This window comes from Squalius cephalus (genome assembly GCF_949319135.1).
Source record: "Squalius cephalus genome assembly, chromosome: 2".
NCBI classification, from domain to species: Eukaryota; Metazoa; Chordata; class Actinopteri; order Cypriniformes; family Leuciscidae; genus Squalius; species Squalius cephalus.
Window position 1 is genome coordinate 20,451,226 of NC_137123.1, and position 20,727 is coordinate 20,471,952.

The window sequence follows — 20,727 nt, forward strand, 5'->3', positions numbered from 1 at the left end:
ACTCTCACTTGTTTTGTCTGTCACCTTCGGCTTGTTTTCTGCAGCACAGCGCGTGCATGTGGCCTTACTTCCTCTACAATGTTGCAGCCCTCACTTTTAGAAGAAGAGGAGGCCATCCTGTGACTGCAGTCGCGCAGAGAGAGCGTGAGGGATTGGAGGAGGGGAATCGCTCAGGAAGGGAGGGACGGATTGGAGGACAGAGTTGCGAGGCAAACCAGGATCACATGAGCAGCACAGATCTGTTTACAAACTGAATGTGTGCGGCCAGGAAAGACGCAGGAGCCTTCCTGGAGAATATTACTGGTCAGCCTCACTAGCACACATCTCTAACCCCCCCAGATGCTTGCTTTTTGGCTGGGATATGTGTTAAATGAGCCGAGGGACGATTCGTTTTTTCGGTCTACTTTTTTGATGGAAGGATTGAGAGAGCAGATGGTTTTAGGTGGAGAGAAAAAATACTCCCCCACACACATAAACGCTTGAAAATACTGCTCTCTTAAAGGGCCTGCTCTTCGATAAAAAGGAATATACCTAAAAAAAACCCAAGGCAGACCGAGAGGAGGAACTGCTGGAATAATCGACAAGAGAACCAAAGGCATGCCAAAGTCTTTTGCAAGAGGGGTTTGAGGGAAGACAAAGACTGTAGATGGAGTCTTGTATGTTGCTCACACTTCTGCACGTATGGATGTTTAGGGCTCGCTAACCCGCCAGACGCAGGATTTATCAAGGAATTTGTCAACTTTTGAGTGCGACAACACAAAGAAGATCACATCCGAAGTGGACTCGCTCTCAAAAGACCAGAAGAACATCAAGGGCACGATATGCTCCCTTAGTCTCTGCAACAACAAAGCACCCAGTGCATATTCACATCAGCCGAGGCAAAGAGTGATTGAAATCTTTTGTCCTTCGATGCTGGCATTATAAAAGTGAGATGAATGAGGGAATAATTTGACTATAATCAAAGGCAGCACACCCTATCATTTTAAGAGCTAGTTCTCGGACAACGTCGGTTGCACAGTGGCAAATTGTCGGGAACAAGTCGAGCTGGAATCTGGTTTTCGGTTGCGTCCTCCAGCCCCCGCATTGCCTGTTCCAGACGAGCAGTGAGTTTGCAGCAGCTCTGCTTGGAGTCAGATTACATGCAACCATTCCAATGGTGTAACGGTGAGTGGCCTTTGCGAAAAGTCCAAGCCGAACTCGAGTTTGTTTTCTTCCACCAGCGTTAGTCACTGAAGCGTTGTTGCCGATGAGGATGTTGAAACCAGTTTGAAGAAGTCAAAGGGAACCGTTCAGAAAGGTCAAGGGTAGCATGTCAAAGATTGTGGAAGTATTCATGCTAAGCTTTTAACAACCCGCATGCTGTCAAGCCTTTTCGCTCTTCCGAAAACTGATATGTCTAGAGATTTATTTTTAGATGAAAACATGGATCGACATGTAACAAGTCAAACGTTGCAATGACAGTAATGCCAAGTTAGTAAACACGAAACGCATTATTGCTCATATTCTGATTACGTATGTCATGTAAACGCGTCAACACGACTGCCAAAACCAGATAAAGCAAATAATACAGCAGCCATATTTATGTATTAATAATATTTTTGGGTCTCATATATATGACCCCAAATATATGTTCAAAAGTTTGCGGTCAGTACGATTTTTTTTTTTTTTTGAAGGAAGGAAGGAAGTCTCACCAAGGTTGCATTTATTTGTTCAAAAATACAGTAAAACAGTAATAATGGGAAATATTATTACATTTAAACTGTTTTCTATTTGAATATGTTTTAGAATGTAATTTATTCCTGTGAACAAAGCTGAATTTTCACCATCATTACTCCAGTCTTCAGTGTCACATCCTTAAGAAATCATTCAAATTCTAATGATTTGCCGGTCAAGAAACTATCATTTCAACATTGATAATAAAACAATAATTTACTATCAATGTTGAAATCATAGTTGTGCTGCTTAATATGGAAGTTATATACAGGAAGCTGCTGAGCATGCAAACCTCTTTTTCCTGAATAAAGCTTTAACAAGATTATGGACCATTTGTGCATCTACAAAAATGTATCATTCTTTGAGTTCCATATATACAATAAAGCATATCATAATCATTCAGTCATAATCATTCATACGAATGATAATAAAAATAAGAATTCAACAAAAATGTATTCAGTTGTATTACTGTAGAGAAATGAAATATTTTGCCATTGCATATGACAAAGCATAAATAATAATGATTATACTTGAGGTCCGTTGCCATGTGGCACACATTGAATCTCATTGTACCTTCCCCATCAGAATGACACGAGCTTACAATAATCTCTGGAAGCCCCTCCACATAATCACCTTAGATGAATCGTTCCACAGACTCAGACTAAGGGGGATTCTTGCAGACTCTGCGTTAATCTTTAACTCTTAAAGTACATTGACTGACTGGGGAATATGAATGGAGAAGAACTGGTTAGAAAACAGTGAATGTTACACTCTTATAACCAACATATGGCTTCACGAAAGGCCAGATGGTGGTTTGCTGGGAGTCAATCCCACAGTTGTTCATATTTGTTTTTTGTGCATGCATAGCTAATTTCCAAAAAATTCCCTTGAAAGTGGGCGTACTGAAGAACTGTGTTCTTCCTGCTCGCGTGTGATGTAAACTGCTGATTTGAGTGTGTGTTTGTGTGTAGGCTGCCTCTGTGGTTTAGGGCTGCAGCATTCAAACTGTGATATGTCAGAGGAAGACATCTACCGTCTGCCGCTCAACGTGTACGTCATCGTACTGGGCATTGGCATGTTCATCTTCATGCTCAGTGTAATCTTCTGCTGCTATCTGTTCAGGCAAGAGCCCAAACACAGTCACCACACCCGCACAACTGCTGTACCACAAATCAGACGTGTCCTTTGTTAAGTTCCGCTCCTGTGGAGACATGCAGAAAGACACAGAAAGACATGTCTGGAACATTCTTATAGTTTGCATGCATACATATATATATATATATATTCTGGCAAGAACGTTCTGAAAAAGTTCTCACTTAGTTCTGAACAAACGTTCTTCGGTCTTTGTTAGCACAAAACTTTATCTATACGTCATTCATGGAAAGTTTTTTTCTGAAACTTTTTAGTTGGACGTTATGGGAAAGTTACTTTTGAACACACATATATTTAATGAATAAATAATAAATAATACATTTTAATTTAATTATTAGTTTAATTTACATTTTGGATCCAAGACTTTGTCAGAATTTAAGATGACAGTATAGTAGAAGTATTTATGTGTGTTTGAGAGTTTGACAGAGGAAATGCTACACCAAAATGATTCACACAATCACAACATCTCTCTTTTGCACCACCCACAGCAGTTTTTGCAGTTGAACTCAGGAAGTGTAGAAGTGTTGTTTCATTTTTTTCTCTCTTTTTGTTTACAGGTTGAAACAGCAGGGCACAAGGGAGCAGTACAGCTACAATGAGGTGGGCCTAAAACAATACAGTTAGATATAAATATATGATGAAATACAATCTAACAGATGATGACCTTCATGATATACACTACTGTGCAAAAGTCTTAGGCATGTTAATATGTAACTTTGCTTTTTAAAATACTTTATTCTATCCCTATGTAGAGACAACTGTAGGTACGTTCAATTTCTCGAAAACGTCTTTTTGATTGTCGTTATGGAAATTCGCCACAGCGATCTGTGTAATCCGACGCAACGTTGCTGACTCGACCAATGGCGAGAGCTATGGGCGTGGCTATGTTTGTTGACCAATGACTGACGAGGAGCGTGTTCGCACTTCAGCTTCGAGTGACTTAATCATAGGCTAGACTGTAAACAAAAACATTAAACATTAAACAACACAGTGTAATTTTTTTCTTCTTTATTTTCTCTTAAAGGTGGTGTTGAAAGGCGCAGGAAAGAAGCTGAGCCTGCTGGGAGTAAGTTTAACAAGCTCTCTGTAAAAGAACATTTGCATTTTAAAACCATGCGTGACTTTTTAAACTTGAAACTGTGCTCTAAAATTTGTATGTCAGAAAGATCAAACCATTATTTTTAAAGGGAAAACATCACAGACAGCAGGGACAATCATAAATTCTGCATATAGAGTTTTAAAACCTACTTTTTAATCATTAGGAGTAGCCTAAAATGTAATGGATATATAATTATACACAATTAACAGGGTTAAATATATTTTAAGGGGTTCGTACTGAGTAATAATAATAATTAACTGCATGTACTTAGGGTTAGGATTAGGTGTGGTTTAGGGTTAGTTACGTAATTATGGACAATTTATAGTTATTACTATATCATGTAAAGTGTATGTGTAGTATTCACAAAGTATGAGACTAAGTTCAGTATCCTGTTGATTAAATCAGTAGTATGTCACCGTTTCTTGAGAACAACGGTTTATGAACACAAGTGTCAGAATCAAAGATAGTTTTGCATTACAAATTTCCATATTTTGAGTGCATTCAAAATTCTTCTTAAGTAAGGTTATGATGTGTTCACTTGTTACGTAAAAACCTCAAGGGGAAATTCTTGATTACGCAAATAGACCTCTGCGGGATTTTCTGGTACTCTCAACCACCTGGTGAACTGCATTATGGGAGCACTGCCGTCATTTTCAGTCGAATAGAACTCCAGCACCACTGCAAAGTCACAGTCATGCAGTAGGAAAAAGTGAGACAAACCAAAACAAAGGGAAATTTTTTGGAAAGGCTACAGCCAGCATTCATGCGGCATGTTGCTTAACAGCTAAAGTGTTTGAATTATGCCTTGGTTAATACAAGAAACGGACACTAAAATAGTTTTGTGTTTTGTGTCACAGCAGCCCTGTGCCGTGTGTCTAGAGGAATTCAAGACCAGAGACGAGCTGGGCGTGTGCCCGTGCTCTCACACCTTCCATAAGAAGTGAGTTCCACTGTAACAAGTGTTTACTTAACGGGAGATGACGCATTTACTTGTGCCAAGAACTGCTTTGAATATACAGAGCCAGCAGAATTCCACAGAAAACTCATCAGTCACAGTTTTACACATCAACTGCCTTTGCATTGCTATTTTTTTTAAGTTTTGTGGCTTCAATTTGAAACCACAATGTTAGAGTACTATTTTTTTTATTGGAAAATGGACAAAATATTAATGACGCCTGATATATAACCAGAAAAAAACCCCATGGTTTACACAAAAATATGAAACTGCAGCAAATCATCATATTAGAATGATTTCTGAAGGATCATGTGACACTGAAGACTGGAGTAATGATGCTGAAAATTCAGTTTTGTATCACAGAATAATAGAATAAAAGAGTTAAATGATAATATTTCACAATATAACTGTTTGTACTATATTTGTTGATTAAATAAAAGCATAAAAGGCTAATTTGAAAAACATTTTTAAAAAATGTACAGACCCAAACTTTTGAATGGTGGCATATATGAAATAAAATAGTCTATTTTATGCTGTTAAGTCCATCCATCCATCCATCCATATATAAATAATGCAATGCAATTTAAATGTTTGAAGAATAAACACTTATAACATGCATCAGTCCTAAAGACACTGAAGTATCACTCTTACTATTGCTCACACTTTTGACACCTAAACAAACTACAAGCAACAGCTTAGCATTGTGGTGGCGATTTTCAAGCGAAATGCAAAAACCTAGTTTGGCAGATGCAAGCGTGCTTTCATTAAGAAATCTTTCATTGTAACTTGCAGGTGCCTGCTGAAATGGTTAGAGATCCGCAGCGTCTGCCCGATGTGCAATAAACCAATCATGCGTATCCAGAACGCCGACGCCCCACGAGGAGCCGAGGTGCTGCAAGACCCAGAGGAGGTGTGACCCCAGAAACTGTGCGGCCCACGGCCAGATTAACACCCTCCGGTTCTGCGGTCGTTGGAACAAATCACGTGACCCTGCTAAGGCTCTACAAAGCCATCTATATGCACCGCCACAGCGGACCTGGAGAACGTGAGAAACCAGGACGACAACGTTCAGCCTCCACTAGTGATTCAGTAGCCAAACATAAGAATAATCTCCTATATATCGTGCCACAATATTCTTTAAATTAGTAATGTGCCGAGGGTCTAAAGCGAGAGGCACACCGTGCATGCTGGGTAACAGGCATCAAAATGAGAGGTAAATATCTGTTTGCCTCAGGGGATCTAACTAGGCAACAAAAGAAATCAATTAAACTTTGACTGCCGACGAACGGGCGTATATATGTGACGGTAGGGTGTAGGTGTAGTGCACTGTCTGTTTGACTGGTACTACAGGTCTTCATAAAGATCCTGCGTAGTCCTTACAGAAATATTCAATATATAATCAGTAACCAGCAGTTCTTCTCTCCATTTATCGTGTTCACTGCTTGAATCGTTCCTTTTTCTTGTCATTTTGTATTGTTTGTTTTTGAATAAAATGTTTTTGTGGTTAACCTTCCTTTAAAAGGAAATGCTGGATAAAGATTTCTGGAGCTTTAGATAGCAGAATTTTTTTATTGCAAAACCTGAATTCCTCTATAACAGCACTATTTTTTATTATTAAAAAAAATCCATAATCGTCATTTAATCAAAGAGGGAAAAACTGGCTATTTATAGACACTCATATGACAGGAGATGCAAGTTTGCGCACAAACGCACCTCTGGAAATATGTTAATAGGTGTACAAGGGGAAAAATGGGTGGGAGAAAAGATTGTTTGTCCTCAGATATTCTATTCATCTTTATCCTGATGTAAAATAGACGGTTCTAGCTGGCGGCTTCGGCTCCTTTCGACTCCACGTATTCCACAGCTTTCTGTTTGACCGCTTGGATGGTCTCAGGTGTGCCGTTTGTCTTCTCGTACTCCAGGTAGCGCTTGAAGAAGAACTTGATCTTCTTCACCGACACGCTTAGGTGAATCACGCGGTCAAAAAGCTCCCTGGAGGGAACGGGAAAATATTTTCAAACAAGTGTTGTGCCAAACTCAAGAAATGAGAACAGAATTTACAAGATTTTAAGATCCTGTTCCACTCTACATAATTAGGGATGCATGATATATCAGCCATCATATCGCTATACGCCGATACATGTTCATTTTTTAAGTTATCCTTATCGGCCCGATTGGGTCAATGTATGAAATCTGATAAATAATGGATTATTTCCTTCAGCTGAGACACTTCAGATGCACACTGTTCGCCATGATGCTTTTGAATTGCTGGAAATATGATTGGAATCACTTCAAAAAGGAAAATACAGTTAATTGCAACATGTGCAGCGCAAGTCTGTCATATAGGCTACAAAAAATGATAATGAAAACATCATTATAATTGTGTGCTTGGGACCTGGATTTAATGGTGAGACTTTAAAAATTTGGATTTAGATTTATCGGCCAATATATCGACTATCGACTTCGGTATCGGCCAAAATGTTCATATCGGTGCATCCCTACATATAATATAAAATGTAAAAAAATATATATAAAAAGTAAATAAAATAAATAAGTTACATAGAATAAATTCAAAATGTAAAATAAGTAAATAAAAAAAATAAAAAAGTAATACAGAATATTTAAAACCAAATCAAAATTAATAAAAGTTTTAGCCTAACTGACCAACTATCAGCTTTTTATTACAATAGAAAGAAATAGATATTGAGAACCGATATGGCCAATATGAGGGCTTTTTTTAAATATCAATTAAGTTATTTTGATTTAAAACAAAATCAAAACCAATAATTTGATTGGTTGATTTTGATGATTGAAAGGGTTTAAAAATTCATAATATGGACAACATGAAGTACAGGTGTGCTTACCTCACTTCCCTCTGAGAGCCGTGCTTCACCATCAGGTCTATGAAGACGGACCACAGGTCTGTGCGTTTGGGGTAGGTACTCAGGACCTTTTCAAACATGGATTTGCCCCTCTCAGTATTCCCGTACTGAAACTCCAGCCGGGCAAATTTGGCAATCAGGTCCACGTCTGGAAAGGTAGTGAGGAAACAATGCATGAGCTGCTAACAGGCAACCTGGAGGGTCTGGATATCATTTAAATAGCTTTTTCAGATTCATGACACCCAGTTCCCACAGAGATGACATGTAGCTGGCACTCACGGTCTTTATTGGACAGGCTCTGCAGCGCCCTCTGAAGGAGGGCATTTGTAGCGTCGCTCTGACGCTGTCGTAGCAGGAAGGTGCCGTAACTCAGATATACAGCTTTCTCCTGTCTGAAGCGCTTCACCATGTTTTTATAAAGACTCTCAGCCTCCTACATACACATACAGGATACAAAAAGTTTAATACTGTGATACAGAGTTTCAACTTTGACGCAACTAACTGACCAACAAAACAACTTTGGATACACAATATATTGGTGGCCATATTAGTATCAACCATTTCATGCACTACATTGTATTTTTCTGATGGCTCGTTTATGTTTTAGCTTTTTTAATAAATGTATGTATAAATGGTTTAAAAAGACCTTTTGTTACCATTTATACCACAGTCAACATATTTACACTACCGTTCAAAGGTTCAGGGTTGGTGAGTTTATTTTTTTTTATTTTTTCAAACAAGGCTGCATTTTTTTGATAAAAAAATACAGTAAAACAGTAATATTGTGACATTACCGTTTTCTGTTTGTATATATATTAAAATGTAATTTATTCCAGTGATGCAAAGCTGAAATTTCAGCAACATTCCTCCAGTCTTCAGTGTCACATGATCCTGTTTCCTTTCTTTTTATTATCAATGTTGAAAACAGTTGTGCTTAATATTTCTGTGGACATTTTCTTTTCATTCTTTTCCGAATTATCTATTCTCAGAAAGTTCAAAAGAACAGCATTTATTTTAAATAGAAATCCTTTGTAAGATTATAAATGTCTTCACTGTCACTTTTGATCAATTTAATGCATTCTTGCAATAAAAATTATCTATAAAAAAAAATGATAATAATACAGACCCCTTACTTTTGAATGGGAGTGTAAGTGGCTGTGATATAAAATTTTGGTCATACCACCCAACCCCATGTCACATCAGTGCGTCCCAACTAACAACCAATCCGACCACGTCACCAGACATAATGCTCACTTTGATCTTGTCCGACTTGGCATAAATGTCGGCAAGCTGCTGGTACACAGGAAGAGGTTCACAGTATTGGATGGCCCGGTCAAAGATTTTCTGCAAACTGTCCGGTGTCCCGTACATGTTCTCCAGATTCAGCATGGCCACCCACACGTTCAGCTTTTCCTGTTCCTCTCTAAACACACAAACAAACTGGTTAATAGTAGTAAAATTTGATTTCATTTGGATGCTTTTCAAAACATTTATGCTAAAAGCGGGCTGAGCAACAGATAATCCTTTAATTAAAAGTGTAATTTCTTTGCAACTAAGACAATAATGACTGCTTTCAAACAGGTTTCCTGAAAAAAGTTAATGTCAAGCCCTGAATGGCAACCATACAAACTAAAGTGTTTCACCTGAAGGAGATGGTTTTGAGGGCTCTCTCGGCGACTGCGCGCGCCTGCTCGATCTCCGTGGCCTGCAGATGGAAAGCCATGTACTGCAGCCAGAGGAGGGAGCTGTCCGGAGACGACAGGAGCAGACGCTCAAACGCCGTTGTGCTGTCGGGTCGTACAGATGTGTCCATGAGCTCTGTCTCCAGCTTGATGAGCTGCTGCTCCGCATTCTGCTGCTCCTGCTTTAACTCCTTACGGGACATTTTCACAGGCTGGAGAGAAAGAGGAGCCGTTTACGGTGTTTGCAGGCAATGCATTGTAAAAAATTGTTTTATTGTAAATAAAATGAGCAAGTTTTACAAGAAAATACTTGTAAATTCAAATTTTCATGTGAAATTCAATGTGTTTCTTGCCGTTTTTTTGTTATTTTTTGTGAAATTTATTAGTAATGTTTGAGTGAAAATTGTTTCACAATTTATTTTCAGTGTGTGCACCTTTAACCTTACATTTTTTCTGTTGTGATTTTTTTTATTCACAATTTAGCACATATTACACACACAACCCAAAAACATCACACCAAACAGTAAAGACAATACCGCTAAATATATCGACAAGACAATAAAGAGAGGAAAAAAAAAATAATAATAAAAATAAACACTCCTTGAGAAACTTTGCATTCGTTCGCACAACTTTTGCCTCTCCCTGAGAAACTTGGCATTCGTTCGCACAACTTTTGCGTCTCCCTGAGAAACTTGGCATTCGTTCGCACAACTTTTGCCTCTCCCTGAGAAACTTGGCATTCGTTCGCACAACTTTTGCCTCTCCCTGAGAAACTTGGCATTCGTTCGCACAACTTTTGCGTCTCCCTGAGAAACTTCACATTCGTTTGTACAACTTTTGCGTCTCCCTGAGAAACTTCTCATTCGTTTGCACAACTTTTGCCTCTCCCTGAGAAACTTGGCATTCGTTCGCAAAACTTTTGCCTCTCCCTGAGAAACTTCTCATTCGTTTGCACAACTTTTGCCTCTCCCTGAGAAACTTCTCATTCGTTTGCACAACTTTTGTCTCTCCCTGAGAAACTTGGCATTCGTTTGCAAAACTTTTGCCTCTCCCTGAGAAACTTGGCATTCGTTTGCAAAACGTTTGCCTCTCCCTGAGAAACTTCTCATTCGTTTGCACTTTTGCCTCTCCCTGAGAAACTTCTCATTCGTTTGCACTTTTGCGTCTCCCTGAGAAACTTCACATTCGTTTGCACTTTTACGTCTCCCTGAGAAACTTCACATTCGTTTGCACAACTTTTGCGTCTCCCAGAGAAACTTCTCATTCGTTTGCACAACTTTTGTCTCTCCCTGAGAAACTTCTCATTCGTTCGCACAACTTTTGCGTCTCCCTGAGAAACTTCACATTCGTTTGCACTTTTACGTCTCCCTGAGAAACTTCACATTCGTTTGCACAACTTTTGCGTCTCCCTGAGAAACTTGGCATTCGTTTGCAAAACTTTTGCCTCTCCCTGAGAAACTTCTCATTCGTTTGCACTTTTGCCTCTCCCTGAGAAACTTCTCATTCGTTTGCACTTTTGCCTCTCCCTGAGAAACTTGGCATTCGTTCGCACAACTTTTGCCTCTCCCTGAGAAACTTGGCATTCGTTTGCAAAACTTTTGCCTCTCCCTGAGAAACTTGGCATTCGTTCGCACAACTTTTGCCTCTCCCTGAGAAACTTGGCATTCGTTTGCAAAACTTTTGCCTCTCCCTGAGAAACTTCTCATTCGTTTGCACTTTTGCCTCTCCCTGAGAAACTTCTCATTCGTTTGCACTTTTGCCTCTCCCTGAGAAACTTGGCATTCGTTCGCACAACTTTTGCCTCTCCCTGAGAAACTTGGCATTCGTTCGCACAACTTTTGCCTCTCCCTGAGAAACTTGGCATTCGTTCGCACAACTTTTGCCTCTCCCTGAGAAACTTCTCATTCGTTCGCACAACTTTTGCGTCCTCCTTGAGAAACTTCGCATTCGTTTGCACAACTTTTGCCTGTCCCTGAGAAACTTTGCATTCATTCACACAACTTTTGTGTCCTCCTTGAGAAACTTTGCTTTTGTTTACAAAAGTTCTGCGTTCCACCATGAAAATTTGCGTTCATTCGTAAATTTTTGCGTCCCCCTAAGAAGCTTTGCGTTTATTTTCCAAAACTTTTGCATTCCCCCGGGAAACGCGGTGTTCAGTTGCAAAATGTTCCCATTCTCCCAAGAAACATTTGTGATGGAAACAATAAAGGGTGGAAGTAAAAACTATATTTCAGTGCTTCCGTGCGAACACAAAGTTTCTCAGTGAACGCAATAGCTTTGAAATGCGATTCTCTCCTTCCTTTTTATATTTTTGTACATCACCATGTCCCTTTGGGGGCTCAGTACAACAGTCTACACGGGAGAAATTTAGTTTTGATGCATATGTGAGTTCACCTTGCTCGTGACTTCCTGCTCATCCTCACTGGATTCATGGGTGTCGTCTACTGCGGCAAAAGGTGTTAAAGAGCCCAGCGTTGATTCCCATGGAAAGCCACATCTCACCTGCAGCCGTTTTGGTTCTGTTTCCTCGTGTTTAACCTAAACATTCAGACAACAGTTGTGTTACATATCAGAGAGGAAGTTGTACACCTATATCTCGAAATATTCAATCATATTGCTCTGAAAAGAGATGCGTCACCTTTACTTGGCTACACTTTTTATCCGATGTAGTTTCTTCCTTCTCTCTGAAAAACACATCTACACCACTGTCACTGTCCTCAGTTTTTGTTTTCTTTTTCTTCTTCTTTTTTAAAGTTTTCTTCTCTTCCGTGTGTTCTCCATTCACTGGGCATTCTTCATCTTTTTTCCTTTTTATCTTCTGTCCAACCGTCTCATCGTCTTGTTGCTACAGGGATAAAACACAGGGTCAAATTCAACCTCTTCAAAACTAACAGTCAAACACAAACACACACACACACACACACTTACTTGGCTCTCAGAAAGAGCTCGTTTCCTCGTGGCAACTTTTTCATCATATTTCACTTTCTTCTCTCCCTTCAGACGTAGTTTTAGATCAAGGGATTTTGGAAGTAGATCTGGTTTCCCAGTGTCCTTCGACAGGAGCGACAGGTTCACGTGGCTGTTCTCTGCGTTCACACTGAAATTTAAATTTATTTATATGAATTTATAATGAATCACAAATAACTAGGTTATTTTTAATTGTTGGTCTGTGCATTCCATTATCTTTCAGTGAAATGAAAGGCTAGGTTAGGACTTCACGTGAAGTTAGAGAAACATTACCTGAGAACCTTGGCCGTCACCAGTGCATTCAGGGCAATGTATTCGGAAACAGATTTTGGGTCGTTCATGAAGTATTTTGTAGCGTGTTGGAACTGAACTCTTCCTGTGATGGCCCTTGATAACCTTTCATAAAACAAAAATAATTTTAATTCAACTCAGGAGACTAGAATGGCTTCATTAAAATGTGCATCAAAAGATGCTATACCTCACAAATATGCCTTTATCGTTAATAGACGTCACATATCCTCGGATAATCTGGTCCTCTTTTATATCGGAAATTGACTCAATGTCTGGGTCTGTAATATCTTGCTGATCCTTATGAAATCTGCAGAAAGGGAAGAATTAATTAATTAAAATAATAAAAATTTATTAGAAAAAATGTTGGGCACAATACAATGAGACAAACCTAAACTTTAACTCCTTTTCTTACTGAAATGGCACAAAGCCAACCTGAAATCAGCTAAAGAATTCTTTATAATGCTTCTTTGTAATGACAACAAATGGAAATGGTTTGTCAGATGTCTACATGAGAGCAGAATGTTTTGATGAATTATTTAATAGTTTCAAATGACTAGCAAGATTAGTGGCCAAAAATACAACCCAAAAGAAAAAAAAGGATTGGCATAATTTGCACAATTCTGCACATGTATGCCCTATGCCGGATGTTCTCAATATTCTGAGAAGAAAGCAACAGATGATATGGGTGAAAGACTGACACAGACCACCCATTTAATACTTTAGGCTACACATCATGCTGCTACTGCTGGTATCTCAGAAGCAGCACAAATCACAGCTGTGTAATAATAAACGAGGTACGAGTTTGAAGAATAATTAAAAATAACCAGATTAGGAATAACTTACTCACTCTCAAGGCATACTAGGTGTGCATGACTTTCTTCTTTCAGTCAAACACAGTTTTAAGTTATATTAAAAAATATCCTGGCTCTTTTTAATGGGAGTGAATGGTACCTTAGATTTTGAAGCCCAAAAAAAGCGCATCCATCCATCCTAAAAGTAATCCATTCGACTCGGCCTTCCGAACGAAGCAATGTGTTTTTTAAAGAAAAATATACATTTTTATAACTTTATAAACTATAATCACTGGCTTCTGGTAATGGCTGTGTGCGAGTCTAGTTTCGGTGGAAGAGTGACCTCCTACCCAGGAGTAGCGTAAGCTTAGATGAGAACAGATGACCCTCATGATTCAAACAAATAGGGCTCAAGCTCCTCCCACATTTCTGTTTTAAAATTCTCGTTTTAGACTTCTAATTCATGACCGGTGTTTTGTTTTGCTCTATCCTCTGTGCTTCCATGTTCATCAATACGTCGGGTCAGAGGTCACTCTTCCGCCGGAAATAGATTGGCTTACGGCTGTTATCGGAAGCCAGAGATTATAGCTTATAAAGTTATAAATATGGATACTTTTCTTACAAACACGCATCGCTTCAGAAGGCCTTTATTAACCCCCTGGAGCCGTATGGATTACTTTTATGATGGATGGATGTGCTTTTTTGGGCTTCAAAAAAATGGTACCATTCACTCCCATTATAAAGCTGGGAAGAGCCAGGATATTGTTTTTATAAAACTCTGACTGTGTTTGACTGAATAAAGAAAGTCATATGCACCTAGGCTTGAGTGTAAGTCATTTTGGGTGAACTAATCATTTAAGTACACAACTGTACTTAATTATTGAAGTACAAATTGGACTATTATTGTTACAGCTACCATTTATTAAAAATCATTACCGTCTGTCACTATAACATTATTGTCGATGTAATATTTATTTAGGTAATGTGGTAAGTCGTCATTTTATTTGTATTTATTGTCTGAGATACCGTCCTCTTGTAAGGAGCTATTGATTATCAATATAAACATGTAAATGTCAAATAAAAATAAAACAACAAAATAAAAAGAGATAAATAAATGTAATGGCTGAAAAGGTCCTCATGTTTCCAAAGTGAAAAGTGATTGCAGATCTTCACCCAGTTTGTTCTCATCATTTAAATGACACTTGATAATATACCTGGAGGGGCGTAATGACACGCTGAAGTTCCTCTCTTTAACCTCCTCAATAATATAGCACCTGGAAAAAAGGACATGCACACATTAACAAACTTTACATTTTAGAGCTTCCTTGTAGGAAAAATCCTGAAGACATTCATCATAAACAATTCCAGCTAGGTCATGTCTCATGACTCACCGGACAAGTTGGCCCTGTTTGTAGGGCTCCAGTGGGTTGTCTGCATATGCATCAGAGAGATCCGTTACCGAAGCAAAACCCCAATTCTCAAATGGGAGATGAAGCGACAATCCCTGGTGAGGCTCAACTTTCCGAACCGTCGCCATAGTGACCAACCCTTGCTCCAGCTTGTACATCCCTACAGCAACAGCACACAACAGGAAATGCTAAAGAGGCTCGAGGGACGACTGCAACGTGCGTCACGATGGCAGAAGTGCAACATCAAAGTATAATGTGACTCAGCGTTTGTTATAACAAGGAGAAAATATGAGCTAGGAAATCTCCTCTGACAGAGTGTAGTTATGACTCCAGATAAAACTACAAGTATTACCTGTGAGTGACAGAGAAAGCCGTAGTTGAGTCCTGTTGAAACTAACACCAACAACCTTTGCAGAAACAGTCTGTCCGGGTTTAAACAGCTTCTTTGGTTGATTAGCTTGCTGTGGGAAAACAAATGTTAAAGTTATAGCTTGTTTGTTACCACATTCATTTAAAGAGGACCTATTATGCCCTTTGTTCATAAACATTATTTTTCATATATTTGACATTGTTGCAGCACCTCTCTTCCAGTCTGTCAGTAACGCTCTGTTTAGTTCCAGTCTATGAAGCCCCTTCTGAAAAGCACAATGTGCTCTGATTGGTCGGCTGGACCAGTGTGTTGTAATTGGTCAACCGCTTCCAGCGTGTTTGGGAAATGTCAGACTCCTTACCATAACAGCGAGTTTCAACACACTATAACTCAACTCAACCAGGCCTTGCATATTTTTTTTTGCATATGCCTTTGGCGGGAATTATTTAAATGAGGAATATTTGTTGTGTTTGTTCCCGGAAGTAAACTCAAGACTACAATCGGGGCGTTTCAGGGAGTTCAGAAACAGTGTTACTGTATAGAGATTAACTCCCTCTGGAGTAACTTTGTGCTTTGTAACTTTGCAGACCTTTTTCATTCTCAAACAGAAACATTACACCCTAAAGAAAGTTGAAAATGTAAAAAAGTAAATAATAGGTCCTCTTTCTATGCAGTTAATCAGCGCATAATGCATTAAAAATGACTTTTACGGGTAAACTAATAAAGTAATATTTTATATCATAATTTACCATTAAATTAACTTTCTCAAGAAATTAACATATGTTCCTGTTTATTTAATTTACTGCCAAATACAAATGAAATACTTTTTGTAAGAGCAATGCAATCTTACAACACTTTGCTTTTAAAATACTCAATTTAACAAGCAAGAAAAACAAATTGGTAGAGTCTCACCCCAGGTTTTTTAATCATGGCTAAGAGCTCAACGGTTCCAGTGAGGTTGGGCTTCACTTCAACTTCCAAGGTTTTTTTTGTTACGTTGTACTGAAAAAAAGGCAAAAAATTACTTCAACAGTTCATGCAGTTTTTAAATTATATTTGCAGTTCTTTAGATTTCAAAAGTTACCGTTGACGGGAAACATAAGACTTCATCTCCAGGTGTGAAGTTTGTGTCAACTGACTGCTTGTCACCAGCTTTCAGAGTTCTGAAATAGAAAGAGTAAGAGTCTGCAGTATCGCAAAACAACGAATATAAAACTCACACAGACAGCAAATGTTTGTTACAACTGTTCCCATAGGCTGCTTTCTCACATATATTAATGTATGGAGAGCTGTAGCAACGTATACCTGGGCAGAAGACTGAGTTCAGGTATGGAAACAGCATAGTCGGGGTGAGAGATTGGAAGGAAACTGTTGAAAGAGAATATTTCATGAGAATAAACAACTAAAATCAATGCTTTTCCAAATAAAACTAATTTTATGCTACCCAAATATCAAATAAAAAAACAATGTCAAAAGTCCATAAAAGCTGACATTATCACTATAGCACCAATGAAAAGTATTGTTTTATGCATTGATGTTTTTGACACTTTTCTCATTTTGACATTGGGAATTTTTTTGTTTTTAATAAAATGAACACTCGTCAAGCGTCAAAGAGAGTAAAAAGTGCCTTTGGCAAGTAAATAAAACTCAAGTCTGAACTGCAAATGTGATTTAAATCAAATTACAAGAATGATAATTATTTTTCTTCCCTCCAAAACTTCATGTTGCAACATGTGGCATATTCCTCACATTGAGCAACAAAAATTAAACTATGAAAAAAAAAAAGATATAATACGAAATGTTATGAGTCTTTTGAAAACATGCTGATAGAAAAACAGTCAAATAAACACATTGTGCCATAAAACAGCAAAATAAAATAACACAACATTAAAGCATTTAGAAATAAATGAAATACAAAAAAAGTAATTAAAAATAAAATACAAATAAATACAATTTAAAACTATTTTATAAAATAAACCCAAATCATTTAAATAAAAAAGGAGAAAAAAATTAAAAAAGAAATAATAATAATAATAATGGAAATAAATAAATAAATAAATAAATAAATAAATAAATAAATAAATAATAATAAAAAAATTACATAAAAATAATAAATAAACAACTAATTAATTGATTAATAAAATAAATAAATAATAATAAATATTGTTTTATATCATTGGGCAGGATGTGAAATAACATTTTTTTAAATAAATACAGATTTTCTTCATCCAAATAGAAAAACGTAGAAAGTACCGAGATATGATTTTTTTGGCCATATCGCCCAGGCCTACTACCAACATTGTAACAACACAAAAGTGATTGAAAATCAGCGAAGTAACACTGCTGTATTTACTTGTGACCACGAACTGTGTGCCCTCCAATCACTCTGGCTTCGACCTCTGCGCCGACCTTCAGGGATGATGTTGGGAAGCTGCCAACCGCAGGAGACTCCTCTATCTCAGACACATGGATCCTTCCTATGGTCCCCGACGGCAGCGTCACCAGCACGTGCATGGGCTTCACCTTCTTTACTGTGACCGTCATCACTTCTCCAAGAATGAGGTCACGGGATCGACCTTGGCTCTTGGATTTGGGCTGCTTGTGTTTGGTATCAGTGTGCTGGAACGCTACAAGAGGAAGTCCTCCTAATTCCTCGCTGCTCGGGTCCTCCACGGTCACATTCAGATGGGAACCAACTGAAAACTTCTTTGAACCATTTAAGTGAGTCTGAAGGAGAATGATGGTCAGGTGACCAGTGTCACCCAATGAGACGACAGCAAAGTCTTTATCGGTGTACTGGATTGTTGCATCGAGTTTGGAGTCCTTTGTCAACTGAAGAAAAACACAAAGGATCAACTTTAACAGACTTTCCTGAACAAGTCAGATGCTGTGGATTTTCAGAGCTGCAAGTAGTGCTTACTTTCTTCTTGTTCGTGATCAACTTTGGAAGCAGCGACACATGGACCTCAGACTTTAAAGGGTCAACATGGAGAATCACTGCGCTGAATTTGCAGCCCGGAGTCACATTCACGCCTGAAACATTCACACAAATCTAGTTAGGCGAGAACTAGCATGTTATCCATCCATGTAAAGATCTGCACATGTACATATAACCACTTTTTGAAGTTTTAAAAGGCAGTTTATATGCTTTTTCAGTCCAGACATGTAGACAGCCCAATATGAGCATCACTTAAACAGGAATCTGTTACATTTGGAATCAAACCATTCAAGACATTCAGTTCTAATGGAAGTTCATGAACATTTCTATTCTTCCGCTGATGCTGAACAGTGTTGTTCTTGTAAACTAAAATGATTGAAATTTGTTTTCAGTCATTGAAATAAAACTGAAATAACATTAAATTAAAATATTAAATAAAAAACTTAAACGAAAATTATAAAATGTTGCCCAACGCAACTAAGTGAAATAATTTTGTGTACTAAAATAACTAAAATAATTTAAAGCAAAATAAAAATATTTAAAAATAAGCAAAAAAGCACAAAATTACTACAACTAAAAGAAAAAGAAACTATAAATATAAAAAAGAAAAGCCAATTAAAAATATTAATAAAGACTATAATACTATATAAATAATACTAATATGACACTTAAACACTGCAGATACACTCCGACAGTTTTTCAGTCTGATTGAAAAAATCTAAACAAAAACAAGAACTCAAAAGTTCAAAAGTTACCAGTTTGAAATAGGGGCAGGCGATATGGAAAAAATATCATATCGCTGTATTTTTCCGGAAAATCACAATTTTTGATTTTATTGTGATTTTTTTCATGTTGGTTTTAACATTTTGTAAGTGACTGAACAGTAAAAATGTAGCCTTAAAAGGTAACAAAGTACAAAAGTAAAAGAATGGCAGACCAAAAGTAGGGGTGGGAGAAGATTTTTTATCTTTGCTATTAAAAATAAGACCCTAGCATAGTTTAGTACTCGTGCGCCATTTGACGCTTTTAGTGTGCATGCGAATAAATAGCTTAACAGGCAAGACTTTAAAAAGCATGCAAATAATAAACTTCCGTGATTGTAAAGAACTGCAAGTTAACATGTGATGTTCTAAAGCAGATCGTGGAGACATTTTAATCACTCATGATCAAAAATCATAATATCGTACACCCCTAGTTTGAAGGGCTCAATCACTGAATTGGTGGCTGCAGTTCTTGACCGACTGAATCAAGTCATGTCGACTTGAAATAGACAGAGTACTGTTATTGAGTTGTGTAGTAAAAGTTAAAATCATTAAAATTACAAACTAGTTACATTTGGAGTGCAGTTTTGTTATCTTAAACAGAACCTTATTTAAAAGAAAGGCGGTCCTCACCTTCTGTGTGGAACTTTGAGGCCAACACAGTGGCTTCACTGAGCCGATCTGAGGTCACTGTGACCGAGCCGTCCTCTCTGGCATCTCCCACCGTCACCTTGATTTTATCTCCGAGCGACACAGCAGAGAGCTGTTGTAGGACGTCAGACTCCCCTGGAGACAGACAGAGAGTTGGATAACTTGATTAAAAACACTAAAATATAATCCAAAGAGCGGAAAGCAGAAGTCAGACAACCTATTGTTTGTTGTTCATCGGAGCCTACACTCGTACCTCTGCCAGAAACCATCTCAAAGATGGACTTCCTTTCCTTCAGACCCTGGATCAGTCTGGCGTGGGCACCTTGCTCCAAGAGACTCAATTCTGACACCTTCAGGCTGACCAGAAACCTTTGCTTTTCTTCGTCCAGATGGGTCACTAGGGCAACAACCGACTGGCCGATATCAAAGACGCCTGATGTGTTTGTGACGAACTGGTCGGCCATAGCCTACAATGAGATTGAAACACAACATCATCACATCTGCACTAGGGATGTGTCAGACTAGTTGAGTAAACAACGCTGCTGCTGCTAGTCGACAAAGGAAATACTAGTGGTTTAAAAATTTATTTTTATAAAATTTTATTTATTTTAAGGTGATGTAGAACTGGTTTGGTTATGAGGGACAATTCCGGTATGAAATTTTTACTTTTATACTTTTACACTTGAACACAACATCAGTGTTATAGTAAATTATTATTAGTATTTTTTTTTTACATGTCTATATAGCTTTTTAAGTTTACGTTTTTGTATATTTTATTTTATTTCAGTTAACGTTCATTTTATTTTAAAGTCCCCCTGCTGTGAAACACAAGCTTTTAATGTTGTTTATGTCTATGTGGTGTTTTTAATATGCTTTAAGCCGAACCATGTGCAAATTCATAAGTCAACACCATTGCTGAGTATTTTCTCCTTAAAACTGCAGTGAATCAAAGACAGTCTCAAAAACACGGTTTGAGATCGCTGGTGTTTCTGACGTCACAAACCACCTTGTAACCAATCACATCAATGTGTGATCATCAGTGAGTGGATCTCTGAGCTGGTGTGAG

The 20,727-nt window shown here is 38.0% G+C and overlaps 2 protein-coding genes across 5 annotated transcripts in view; one reads left to right on the forward strand and one right to left on the reverse strand.

Annotated features, from left to right (window-relative positions):
• LOC307154672 (RING finger protein 122) lies at positions 1-6,445 on the forward strand. The gene is made up of 6 exons (XM_079864725.1): positions 1-1,164; positions 2,685-2,835; positions 3,423-3,465; positions 3,890-3,931; positions 4,822-4,904; positions 5,712-6,445. Exons 1-6 carry the CDS (start codon positions 1,140-1,142, stop codon positions 5,833-5,835), a joined length of 468 nt encoding a protein of 155 aa, XP_079720851.1. The 5' UTR covers positions 1-1,139; the 3' UTR covers positions 5,836-6,445.
• The window catches only part of pdcd11 (programmed cell death 11), a 25,754-nt gene continuing 10,991 nt past the window's right edge, over positions 5,965-20,727 (reverse strand). For all 4 annotated transcript variants that reach the window (XM_079864723.1, XM_079864721.1, XM_079864720.1 and 1 more), the window contains exons 17-36: positions 19,915-20,128; positions 19,644-19,796; positions 18,232-18,344; positions 17,665-18,143; positions 16,617-16,679; positions 16,396-16,474; positions 16,224-16,313; positions 15,294-15,402; positions 14,924-15,101; positions 14,747-14,806; positions 12,929-13,048; positions 12,724-12,846; positions 12,412-12,580; positions 12,122-12,328; positions 11,878-12,021; positions 9,445-9,695; positions 9,056-9,224; positions 8,081-8,234; positions 7,784-7,949; positions 5,965-6,911 (exon numbers count right to left, since the gene is read on the reverse strand). In XM_079864723.1, coding sequence (XP_079720849.1) covers positions 6,740-6,911; positions 7,784-7,949; positions 8,081-8,234; positions 9,056-9,224; positions 9,445-9,695; positions 11,878-12,021; positions 12,122-12,328; positions 12,412-12,580; positions 12,724-12,846; positions 12,929-13,048; positions 14,747-14,806; positions 14,924-15,101; positions 15,294-15,402; positions 16,224-16,313; positions 16,396-16,474; positions 16,617-16,679; positions 17,665-18,143; positions 18,232-18,344; positions 19,644-19,796; positions 19,915-20,128 — 3,213 coding nt within the window. In that variant the 3' untranslated portion in view covers positions 5,965-6,739. The remainder of the gene's footprint in view (positions 6,912-7,783; positions 7,950-8,080; positions 8,235-9,055; positions 9,225-9,444; positions 9,696-11,877; positions 12,022-12,121; positions 12,329-12,411; positions 12,581-12,723; positions 12,847-12,928; positions 13,049-14,746; positions 14,807-14,923; positions 15,102-15,293; positions 15,403-16,223; positions 16,314-16,395; positions 16,475-16,616; positions 16,680-17,664; positions 18,144-18,231; positions 18,345-19,643; positions 19,797-19,914; positions 20,129-20,727) is intronic.

What these genes read in the sequence shown, in the direction of transcription:
- LOC307154672 (XM_079864725.1), top strand. Translation starts at nt 1,140, where the DNA reads ATGCAACCATTCCAATGGTGTAACG. An exon ending in ACCATTCCAATGGTGTAACG is followed by an intron (nt 1,165 to 2,684) that starts GTGAGTGGCCTT and finishes GTTTGTGTGTAG; the next exon opens with GCTGCCTCTGTGGTTTAGGG. An exon ending in AGCAGTACAGCTACAATGAG is followed by an intron (nt 3,466 to 3,889) that starts GTGGGCCTAAAA and finishes TTTCTCTTAAAG; the next exon opens with GTGGTGTTGAAAGGCGCAGG.